This window comes from Gopherus evgoodei, chromosome 11, assembly GCF_007399415.2.
Source record: "Gopherus evgoodei ecotype Sinaloan lineage chromosome 11, rGopEvg1_v1.p, whole genome shotgun sequence".
Classification (NCBI taxonomy): Eukaryota; Metazoa; Chordata; order Testudines; family Testudinidae; genus Gopherus; species Gopherus evgoodei.
In genome coordinates, this window is record NC_044332.1 from 74,398,600 (window position 1) to 74,411,173 (window position 12,574).

The following is a 12,574-nucleotide window of genomic DNA, read 5'->3' on the forward strand; positions in this document are numbered from 1 at the left end:
TATATATATATATATATATATATATATATATATATATATATATATATATATAATTATAAAGTTTTTTGATGATAAAGAGTAGGATGCCAAGAAGAAACCGGAATTAGTTGCTGACTTTGGGCTCTTCCTCTATTTTACAGCTTTAGTTTTGCAGTCAGTTCCTCCCAGTATTATTGTTACTAACAACAGTTATAGCATCCTTCACCCCAAAGTTCTCTCCAGACTTAACTGATATTTAAAACTATCCATGGGGATCATTTCATCTATCCATGAAAGGCAGCCACATTGGCGGGGGGGGTGCGGGAAGGATGACCATAATTTTGTTAGAAAGTATAGCGATAATACGCAAAAGCTTAGGATAGAAACTAAAGTGCTGTATCAGTTTGAGGTTGTAGGAGGAATTCAGGTAGACTGCAGTTTGGACAAGCCACTAGAATGTAGAACTCTTTCCTAGAAGTTGTCTTTTTACCCTCCTTCCATTCTTATTAGAATGTCTTCTTCCTGGTTGGTCATTATCTTTGGTTGCAGTGTTGTTGTAGCCTTGTTGATCCTGGTGCATATGGTAGTATCTTTCTTTGAATCATAGAAGATCAGGGTTGGAAGACACCTCACGAGGTCATCTAGTCCAGCCCTTTGCTCAAAGCAGGACCAGCCCCAACTAAATCATCACAGCTAGGGCTCCCTAGGTAACCCATTCCAGTGCTTCAGAATCATCCTAGTGAAATAGTGTTTCCTAATATCCAGCCTAGACCTCCCCCACTACGATTTGAGACCATTGTTCCTTGTTCTATCATCTGCCATCACTGAGAATAGCCAAGCTCCATCCTCTTTGGAATTCGCCTTCAGGTAGTTGAAGGCTGCTATCAAATTCCCCCTCCCCTCAACTCTTCTGCAGCTTAAATGAGCCTAGTTCCCTCAGGTTTCAGAGTAGCAGCCGTGTTAGTCTGTATCCGCAAAAAGAACAGGAGTCTTTGTGGCACCTTAAAGACTAACAAATTTATTTGAGCATAAGCTTTTGTGGGACACAGCATATTTCTAGCTGAATTTGCATATCTTATGTCGACCCCTCTGCAGTGTAGACCTAGCCTAAGTTTCACACCTGTGATCACACTGCCAGCATCCAGTGAATAATAATCATGACTATTGAGTGATCTTTGGAATTTCCATTCCATGGACAATACTGAGATTTCAACGTAGGAAATGACACAACAAGTTGAAATTTCTGAATTTTAAATGGAAAAAAAAATTTGGAAAAAAAAACTGAGTTGGAATTGTCAGAATATTTCATTTTGACATTCCTGTAATGAAAATGTTTTGTTTATTTTGTTAAAATGACATGAAATGTTTCATTTTGAACCAGATCAACATTAAACAACATTTCTCTTACATTATGGGAGTTGCAATTCAGGCCCCCATTATCTCTTATGGGCCAGGTATATTAGGGGAGATACAGTCCAGCCAGAAAGCCTAATTCCCTCATTCTCCCCTAAGACAATGTGCATAAAAAGGAAATACACTTTAGTATCTTGTTTGCTGATTCAAAATTCAACATTTGTGATCAGTTAAATAAAATGAAATATTCCAATTTGGGTCAAATTGACCGAAATAAAATATTTCATTTGGATTTTCCTGATGAAAAAACATTTTTTCTTGACAGTCTACCTGAGGCTACTTTACAGTGTTATCAGTATTTATACCTTTTTTTGCAGTGCGGCTAACGAGAGAGATTGCACACACAATGTAATAGAGCACATCCAATGCATGTATCCATCCTGCTTGAGCAGATTATACAATACAATTATGGGCTAGGGTGGAGTGCACTGTATTACTCTATCCTCCTACTGTTTGATTGATTCATATCTGTGCCTGTGCACAGAAACTGTCAGTTCTCCATAATGAGAGGAAGATAACTCAATAAGACGTTGTATTGCGAAGCACAATCTACACACTCAATAAATAACACATGTAATTAGCAAGGAGACCTGGGGTTCATTACTAAGTGCTGGGCAGATTCATTTTAATCCCTATTGTATGGTGAAATTAGACTCCAAAAAGAAGTTCATCATCATCATTTTGGGCAGAGGGTGATGGGGGTGGAATCCAGTTTTGTTTTGTTCTGTTAATATACTGTAGGATAGATAATTTGGACAGGTCTCTTCCCTCCCTCGATAGCAAACAAGATGAGGTGTCGGGGATGTTACAGTCGGGTGTGCTCTGTGAAGGACAGGCATATCACAGAGTAAAATATAGCAGTGATTGGTAAAACAGAGGACAAAACTGTAGCAGGGTAGGAGATGCATCTTTCTGGAGATGTGATCGGTTTCAGAAGGGTTACATTTGATTCTGTTTAACTGTGATGGGCACACTTTCTTCCGGTCTAGAGAAGAACATCAGCTCACTTGGAAGTACCTATTGTTGTGGGTTATTCATTTGCATTACAATAGCATCTATAGACCCAACCAAGATCAGGAGCCCATTGTGCTAGGCACTGTACTAACACATAGTAAGAGGCAGCCTCTGCTCTGAAGAGCTTACAGTCTTAAATACCAGTGACAGATACAAAGAGATGAAACAACTTGACCAAGGTCACACAGGAACTCAGTGGCAGAGGTCACAGCTGGGCTGATGATATTTTTGACACAAAATAACAGCCTGCCTGTCAAGGAAGAGCAACAAGAGGACATAGGGGAGAGGTCTGTTCAGTATCAGGGAGGCTACACAATAGGTGAGCAAGAAGTGTCCTTCCATCTCCTGAGCCAAGCAATCCCCATTGCTTTTCTTCCCTGCAGACTTGCCTTGATTGGTGGCAAAGGGATGCTTCAAGGCATTGTGCAGAGGTGAGGCTCACTGGTGATCTGACCCTGCCTCGATGAGCTCCATACAGTTGGAACCCTGTGTCCAGACATAGGCCTATGGAAGGCAAAGCTTCCTCAGAATGGGGGCTGAATTTGAACAGAGAGGTGTTTATTTTACTTTTTCTTACTGGCAAAAGAGTGGCAGTAATGTGGGTTGGGGTTTTGTTGCTATGGATTGGGTGTCTCCTGTTGTATACTCTAAACAAGTCTACTAAACACACACAAGGCTCCTGTTGCAGAGCCTCAAATGAGCCTTCACTGAATGCACAAAGTGGAAGGGCCTAAAAACAGTCACACATCTTAGTGCATTTGTTTCCCCTTACTGTCCACCTCTTCTACAGGGAAATTTCCCTTATCTGAATGTGTCCTCAATATCCTTGTTGAAAATGAGAGGGGGTTAGATGGTACTAATATCAATGAAACTCCTAAAACTGTTCTGGTGTTTTCATTCCAGTGAGACTAAAGGGTTCATATTCATTGTCATGATAGATCATAGTGGCTGCAGACTCTGAGCAGAGAACCATTGGGATCCATCATGCCAGGATAAAGCATTGATGCAATTGTGACAGTTCCATGGACATACTGTAGCATCACATTCAATGGAAGGGTTGCTTAGATTCAGTTCAGTCTTATCAGGATTATATAGTGCTTTCAGTCTATTACGTGGCGTTTTGTGGATGGATATAGGTCAGTGGTGGACAACCTGCGGCCCACGGGCTTCATGCACCAGACAGTTTATTTATATTGGCACGGCTGCTGGCAGCTCCTAGTGGCCGTGATTCACCATGCCCGGCCAATTGGATCTGTGGGAAGCAGCAGCCAGCAGGTCTCTGCGACCCACGCTGCTTCTCGCAGCTTCCACCATGGCCACTGGGAGCTGTGAGTGGTCATGCCAATGTAAACAAACTGTCTTGCGGCCCACCAGCGGATTACCCTGACTGGCCGCAGGTTGCCCACCACTGATACAGGTAGATCTGATTGATTTTAGTGATTGACCTCTAAAACTCTAACAATACCATTCAGCTCCCAAAACTGAACCCCATTCAATTAAAGTCCAGCTTGAACACATCTGAAGTTCATTTATATCCCTAGGGCTGGTATAGGTACTCCAGAATCAAAGCTTCTTTCAAGCTAGAAAATCTGACAAGACGACCGGCAGTCTCATCCCTGTGCTCCAGCTTTGTCATATACGAACAGGCAGTTCACACTTTGCCTGAAATCCACGTTTAACAGAATGTTTCAGAAGTCCCCCGTGAGATATTCAGACGCAGGTCTGTTCTGTATGATGGTTGTCACTTCTTATAGCTCACGCGTGAGCTTTCCCGCACTAATAGGACTGTTTAAAAGGAAGAAAGCCGTGGTGTTTTTTTTATGGGAGTGTCATTTTGACACTTCCAACTTTGATTTAATTCCTTTTTCATTCATTTTAGATCCTTTGGATAAGCTACTTGGTATTTTAAATCAGTTTCTTCTTGTTGGTTGTTCCCTGTCCCCATTTGCTTGGGTGTAAATGGCAAGTCACAGAGATGACATAGGCAAAATCTGCAAGGTAGACAGGTGCTTCTGCACCTGCACTTCCTTAAATCAAGGCTGTAATCATGTTAATTACAAACATCTGTGGTGTGGGGCCCTGCACATTCATAATCTCTTTTTCAGCTTGGTTCATCAGTTGATCTTTGGCAGGAAAAAACAGAAGATGATACATCCTAAAATAGCTCCTCTAGAAGATAGTTAACCTCATGTCTGCCTGGTCTGTGCCAGTGCTTCTCCTTCTGTTCACAGTTCAAACCCACCCCATTACCCGCCTAATAAAGTGAGAGAGCAGATAATCATTGGCGTCATTACAGGAGCCTGCTTCTGTAGATCTGTAAATAAGCTGCTGTTTGCTGCCCTGCCTGTGTGTCAAGTGAGATGAAGACAAAATCCTGAGCCTGTCTTTTTAATACATCAGCTTGGATGAGCTGACACTTCTTCTAACTGAACTTTCTTCTGTCTTTCCACGTCCAGACATAGCAAAGACGTTCAGTTTGAGTGTTGCAGCAATTTTGCCAAAGACTAATTTAAGAGGCAGTGTACCAGATCTTCAGCAGATGTAAATCAGCATAGCTCTGTTGACTTTAATGGAGCTATTCCAATTCACCCCAGCACAACATCTGGCCCGGTATTTTTTTAGTAATGTCTCTAGTCCAGGGGTTGCCAACTGGAGCTTGAGAGAGAGCCAGAATTTACCAATGTACATTGCCAAAGAGCTACAATAATATATCAGCAGCCCCCCGTCAGCTCCCCTTCCCCCTCTGCCCTGCTCCCAGTGCCTCCCACCCACCGGCAGCCTCCCAATCAGCTGTTTCATGGCATGCAGGAGGCTCTGGGGGAGGAGCGGGACACAGCTGTGAGCACCTCCTGGCACCTTGGAAATGTTGGCACCTTTAGCTCCAGCCCCGGACTCTTCCCGTCCAGTTCCATCCCCTTCTCTGAGAGCGCCCCATCCCTGCTCCTTCCCTCTCCCTCTCAGTGCCTCCTGTACACCACAAAACAGCTGATTGTGGCTGGTGGGAGATGCTGGGAGGGAGGGCAAGGAGTTGATAGTCAGGGTCACCAGCGGGTGGGCGGCGCAGGTGGGGAAGGGAGGAGCTGGCTGCTGGTGGGTGCTAAGCACCCACTCATTTTTTGTCGGTGCCTATGGTAGTGACCAGGAGCCAGTATGCTAGGTGCTGTACAAACTCAGAACCAAAAAGACAATCCCTGCTCCTAAGATTGATGAAATGGAATTCTTCAACCAAAAGAAAATGTTTTGTCAAAACTGTAGCATATTTTTTTTTGGTAGAGCAACTGGGCACCTTTAAATAGATGTTGTATTCCACCATAAGGGTAGCTGCATTTCAGCAGTGGATAGTTTGAAGATGTTTCAGCCAGGTTCCCGAAGCTTGGATGTTTATCTCAGTCAAACCCGGTCTTTGAAATCCTGCAGTCTTTCCTCAGTCTGTAGATAGTTTTACTTTTTTGGTTTTGTTGAGTTTGTTTTTATATTTTCATTGCTCACAACTAACTGACCGTTAAGTGTCTCACTGGAGCTTCCTTTCCTTGCAGGTCTTCACAGGGAACACCAATGCTGACAGTGTTGTACATCACAAACTTCTGCACTCCGTGAAAACCCGCTTCCTGCGCTTCGTCCCTCTGAAATGGAATCCCGGTGGAAGAATAGGCCTGAGAGTTGAGGTCTATGGTTGCTCATACAGTAAGTGCCTTTAATGCAAATATCATCAAACAACATTGTCAATGTTCCAGGAAGCCCTGGGGAATGTACCTGGTCGAATACATCTTTTAATCCAATATGAACATGTACAACCATACTATCTGATTGGAGTTGTAGCTTTCATGACAGATAAGTATTACTTGTTGGCTGTGCTCCCTTCCACTAACACAGGGGTAAGCAACCTATGACACACGTGCTGAAGGCAGCACACCAGCTGATTGTCAGTGGCACTCTCACTGCCTCGGTCCTGGCCACCAGTCCAGGGGGCTCTGCATTTTAATGTAATTTTAAATGAAGCTTCTTAAATATTTAAAAAACCTTGTTTACTTTACATACCACAATAGTTTAGTTATATATTATAGGCATAAAACAGACCTTCTAAAAATGTTAAAATGTATTACTGGCACGCAAAACCTTTAAATTAGAGTGAATAAATAAAGACTCGGCACACCACCCCTGCACTAACATCTTATAACATATCATCTTTGCCTCATATCCTGCAGTTACAGGGAATTAAACAGGTATAAAGGATAAGGGTCTGAGACTAAAGTAAAGTGGAAATATAATCAGGGGATTCATAGACATTTTAGAGAGTATGTTAGAATATTTATTGCATTTATATAAATACACCTTTCCAATTTCTGTATGGCATATCATTTGACTGTACAGATCTGTTAGTTAGCTGTCTATGCTCTTTGCTTGAACAAATTCATCTTCTTGACCTCTCTAAACCTTTGCACCCCAACTTTTTAAAATGTAGAGCCATTTTCCTAATTTGTCCCCCAGACTTGCTTCTCTACAGTTCTGCTGTGTCGGGCACTTACTGGGTCAGATCTCCAGCCGAAGAAAATCGGCCCAGCTCCATTGTCTTCAGTATAACTAGATAGACAGCAGCAGATGATCTGGCCTGCAGTGCACAATTCTGGCACTGAAAACATCCCAACAAACAGAGGGGAGTTCAAAAGAATAGCGACAAAAATAATCAGGGGGCTGGAGGGCTTGATCTATAAGAACCATGATGTGTACCTTGGCTAAGAGATGACTCAGCGTGTCCGCGCATGAATGGGGGAAGGTGAGATTGGAGGTAGAACAGCATGATAATCTACAAGTATTTAAAATACTGAGGTTGGAGGAACTATTTAAGGTGCTACACTGGGGTCTAATTAGGCCTAGTGGGGGGAAGTTATGACAAGGAAAGTTTAGGATGACTATCAGGGCCGGCTCCAGAAAATCTGGGTGTCCCCCCCCCGACTAGTAAAGCCCCTGGATCAGCACCTCTGCTAGGAAGGCACAAGAACCAATGTGTGACTCTAAGGGGACACCCCCTCATTCTAGTAGAGAGGAAACTAACATCCCTAACCAGACACACTTGTAAGGCTTTCCCTGGCTGGAAGGAGGCAGCTTAAAAAGGGAAAGCCTGACCTTTTATAAACATGGTGACTAGGGGGAAGATGGCTCTATCTTGGAGACTGATGGCTACAGGGACAGATCGATGAGGAGAGAGACTGTTGCAGAACCTGCTGCCTGTTATACTGTGTGGACCGGGCATAAAGAAACGGTGACCAAAAGGAGGGTCTGGAGGCAGATCTGAATCATGAGAGAGGACACTAGAACTGACAGATAAGCCAAAGGACTTCCCAAGAGACTGCCACTTTTTTTTTTTTTTTAACTTTGATTCTCTCTCTCCCAGGGGTAGGGGAGAGGGAAAAGACCCCTTTTGTTGCTTTTCTGTTTGGAGATTCCCTTGTGAAGCACAAACACTGAAAGGGCCCCATGACCCACCCAAATCGTGGTCTGGTAGGGACTCAGGAAGGACCCTGGCCCACCACGCTGACCTTTTTTCACACTCCCTCCCCATAAACTCCTAAGTCACGCACATGTGTAGAGGGGAGGGTCAGTTGCATAAGAGGGGATGTCCAGGACTCCGCTTGTGTTTGCGGAGAGATGGAAATTTCCTGTTTTGAACAGGAAGAGCACTCTGTCAGCAGGAATCAGCTCTCACTCCACACCAGGTGGTACTGGAGGTGGGCAAACTACAGCCCATGGGATCCTCCTGCCTGGCCCCTGAGCTTCTGGCCCAAGAGGCTATTCCCCGGCCCCTCCCCTGCTGTCCGTCCCCCCCCTCACAGCCTCAGTTTACTGCGCTGCTGGTGCAACGCTCTGGGCAGCCGGACTGCGAGCTCCTGGGGCAGCACAGCTGCAGAGTCGTGGCCTGACCTAGTGCTATGAGCTGTGCAGCGATGTGGCTGGCTCCAGCTGGATGGCGCGGCTATTTGACCTGGTGCTCTGGGCGGCACAGCTGTAGCACTGCCAGCCACTGGTGCTTCAGGCAGCATGGTAAGGGGACGGGGAGCAGAGGGGGTTGGAGAGAGGGCAGAGGAGTTCGGAGGGGCTGGTCAGGGGCAGGGAACAGAGGGGTCGAATGGGAACAGGGGGAGGAATCAGGAAGGGGGGGGTTGTAAAGGGTAGTGGTGGGCAGTCAGGGGCAGGGGTTCCGGGGACAGGGAGTGAGGCAGTGGATGGGAGTGGAGGGGGGGTGGATGAGGCAGGGGTTCCAGGGGGGGCCATCAGGGAACAGGGATTTTGGATGGGGCAGGAGTCCCGAGGGGGTGTCATCAGGGGGGACAGATAGGGGGCAGGCCGCGCCTGGCTGTTTGAGGAGGCACAGTCCCCCTAACCAGTCCGCCATACAATTTCCAAAACCCTATGCAGCCCTCAGGCCAAAAAGTTTGTCCCGCCCCAGCACTAGAAGGTCACCGTCTCCCTGGAGGGATGAGGTGACTGTTGCATCTGCAGGTTTGTCATCAGCGTCTACAGTGAGCTGGGTTACGGCATGGAATAGTCTCCCCGAATGAAGGTGTGGAAGTCTCACTATTAAAATCAGTGGCCCAGTGCACTAACAGTAACTGTAGGGGACACCGAAGAAGGTGGGGGCAGCTTGAGATGACCTTTAAATGCTGGTCCTGTTGAAGTCACAGGGAATTTTTTCCATTGACTTAAACAGAGCCAGGATTTCACCTTTATGATTTTATAATTTGAAACTGAATCCATTTTTTCTCCATGCATCTGAATTGTGCAGTTTGTCACTAATCTTCCAATAGCCCCACCCCCCCCAAAAAAAAAAAAAAAGTTTCCCCTTCTGTTTCAAGACAATGCTGACCTGCCTCTTGTGTGAAAGCAGGACTCCTATATAGTCAAAATTAGAGGCCGCTCATCTGGCTTTTCTTGGATGTGCAAACTACTTTGGTTTATTTTCTCACGTAAGGGATCACTGAGGGGGAATTCTTTCTAATATGCACCGCAATACTCCAGTCCAGGAGGGAGAGTTAGAGACAGAGGATTAAGGAAGGGAGGGAAGCAAGTGACCTGCTATCAAACTTTCAGGATAAATAAAGGCAAAGATCCTCTTAAAAATTATATTTTGAACTTGCAATCACCCATGATAACTACACTCTCTGAATCGATTGAAGAAATACAAACTACCTTAGGGCAGGACAATCAATGACTTTCCCTGGTGTGCCCCATCTGACATGCAAGTTAACTGACGTTTAATCAATAACAGTTTACAAAGTCAATCAAACCAGTCGTGTGTGAGTGAGGATAAATATGTGAGCTAAACTTCTGAGCACAAGCCAGAACCACCGATTTTAAAGTACTGCTTCTGATCGCCACTGCTGTGGTGTTTGAAAAGTCATTGGACTTCTTTGCCTCAGTCTACCTGTCTGGTATGAAGTTGCTGGCCCCTTTAAGAGGAGTCTGGGCCCAGGCTATGTGTGAGGAAGTAATTTTAAGGGAATGAGCACAACTAGTGAGATAATTATATAACCTGGGCCTGATAAAAGGCCGTCAGGGCACAGTTACAGACGAGGGTCCTAGAGAGAAGGGCTTTAAGACCCTAGCAGGAGAGGAGCTGGCTCCTGTGAACCTCTCCAAGCTGACAGATGAAAGGAGTGAATGGAAAAGGGCCTGCTGGCAGAAAAGCTGACTGAAGGTTACAGCTGGCCTGAAGCATAACCTGGCTCCTGGAGGAAGGAGAGTGAGACTCTTGGAAAGATAACCTAGCTCTGATGTGCTCCACTCCCCACCCCCCATCGTCACTGGAGATGGATAGCCCAGCTAGCTAAACTGGCAGGGTGGGGGGGGGGGTGTCCCAGTGTGGGGGATGTGAGGTGCTGGCTGTATGGGAGATAAAGGGTGCCTGTGTGAAGTAGGATGGTGGGTACAGGGTGCCTGTGGAAGGTGGGAGGTGGGGGTTCCCCGGTTCACTCTAACCCCGGCCCACTGACAGCAATTCTGGGCTCCAGGGCCAGGGGCCGTCCCTAGGGGGGCGTGGGCCTGGGGTGGAAGTGACGCCAATGCTGGTACCACCCGCCACACTCCTAGGAGCCCTGCGACCCGCCCGGGACTCTTAGCCACCATCACCGCTACCTCATCAGCGGCGGTGGCTGGGGGCCCCGTGGGCAATTGTGCCCCTTGGCGCCCCCCAGTTGGTGGGCCTGCTCTTACCCCGCTCCCACGCCACCTCTGTCAGGAGCGGGAACCAAGTACCCAGCGGGCCCTGCCTCTTACCTGCCTGGCCCAGCGAGACCGAGTGGCTCCACCTCCTCTGCGCTGCTGCTTCCCAACAGGTGAGGCTACAGTGACCACTCCTCACCAAATCTGGCTCCCCTGCCGCTGCCTGCCTGAACCAAACTTAGCAAAGCCGCCTCCCTAAGCCAGGGCAAAATGTCCAGCCAGGTGATGGCAGAAGCAGGGCCAGCTCCAGGCACCAGCTTGTCAAGCAGGTGCTTGGGGCAGCAACTCAGGAGTGGGGCAGCACTTTCAGGGATTCCGCGGCAATTCGGCGAAGGGTCCCTCACTCCCGCTCAGTGCGAAGGACCTCCTCCTGAATTGCCACAGGTCGCGATCATGATCGCAGCTTTTTTTTTTTTTAGGCTGCTTGGGGCGGCAAAACCCCTGAAACCGGCCCTGGACAGAAGCCTCCTGGTGCCTGCATGGGGTGTCTGACTGGGAAGCGCCTCTTTTCCTCTCTGCCCCCACTTGATGACTTTGTTGCTTCCCATGGGGGATGTTCCCCGCAGTTTGGGAACCTCTGGTCTAGTGTGTTGCTCACCTGGGGCCTAATTCTCCCTCATCAAAGCACCTTTACACCTCTGTGGCATGTAAAAGTGATTGCAAGGACCTGATTCTCAGCTCCACTAAGTCCCGTTGATGCTGCCGGAGTGGCTTAAAGGATTCTCCGTATAAATGAGACTCAGGCCCAGAGTATCTGATCCAAAGTCTATTTAAGTCAGTGGAAAGATTCCTGTTGACTTCAGTGGGCTTTGGATCTGGTTCATAAGCAGAAGATGGACTGATCAGCTGGCCCAGAAATACCGGGGAACCTGGTCCTGCATTAATGGACCCATGGCTGTGCAACTGCCGTGCAGCCAAAGAAGGGAGTATGCCGCTAAGCTCTCATTGGCATGCGGGCGAGTGCACAAGAGCCTGTGTTTCCTCAGACATCCTCTACTCACATCTGCTCCTTTTTAACCCTGCATTTTTGAGAGAAAGAGAGCAGGTGCACGAGTGGCTTGAGACTTCCAGCTCTTTGGGCAATTTTGCAATGCTATAGTTGGGCCTAGAGTTTAACCTTTACTATGCTGCAGAGGGGAAAAGAGGCGCTTCCCAGTCAGGCACCCCGTGCAGGCGCTAGGAGGCTTATGCAGGGTATATATAAATGCCTGGTACGCCCACATCTTGAATATTGTGTGCAGATCTGGTTGCCCAATCTCAAAAAAAAGTTACATTTGAATTGGAAAAGGTTCCGAAAAGGGCCACAAAAACGGTTAGGGGTATGGAACAGCTTCTATATGAGGAGAGGGGTCTGATTTCTCATCTTCCATGGGCAGCACTCTGGGAACACAATGTGATACTGTGTTTTTAAAAACTACAAGTTCTTGGCTGGACCTTTTTTAGTTTTCTTTCCTTCTAAAACAAATGTTTTTCATGCCATGAGATAAAAGGAATGCACCGTAGAGAGTCACCGTGAGTGGAGGTAGGATCACTGAAGTTTTCATAACTGCTAGCGTAAGACTAATGGCCAGATTATTGCTTCTTAAGAGACACCACGCCCTGACGAGGAAGATGAAGCATGCTGTTCAAGTTAAAATGCTACTTCCTGGGAGATTTTTAGCCCAGTTCTGGTGACTCTGAGATCTAGACAGTATGGAGAAGTATCCTGATTAGAGCTGACTGAAACTTTTCAACAATTTTTTTGCTTGTTTTTTGGTGGAAAAATGCAGATTTGGCATCACCAAAATATTTTGTGAATTCATTTCAATTTCACCAAATAATTTCAGAGGGGGAAAGAATCCTAAAAACTCAAAAAGTTTTGTTTCAATGCTCTTTTGAAATGTTTACTTTTTTATTTGAAATACCTTTTGAAAATAAAGAAAATGTTCCTTTAAAAAATACTTGAAAAAAA

The 12,574-nt window shown here is 46.4% G+C and overlaps 1 protein-coding gene across 1 annotated transcript in view; it reads left to right on the plus strand.

Annotated features, from left to right (window-relative positions):
• The window catches only part of CNTNAP5 (contactin associated protein like 5), a 431,022-nt gene that overhangs the window by 186,098 nt on the left and 232,350 nt on the right, over positions 1-12,574 (plus strand). The window contains exon 4 of the mRNA XM_030580503.1: positions 5,943-6,090. Within this exon, the coding sequence (XP_030436363.1) occupies positions 5,943-6,090 (148 nt within the window). The remainder of the gene's footprint in view (positions 1-5,942; positions 6,091-12,574) is intronic.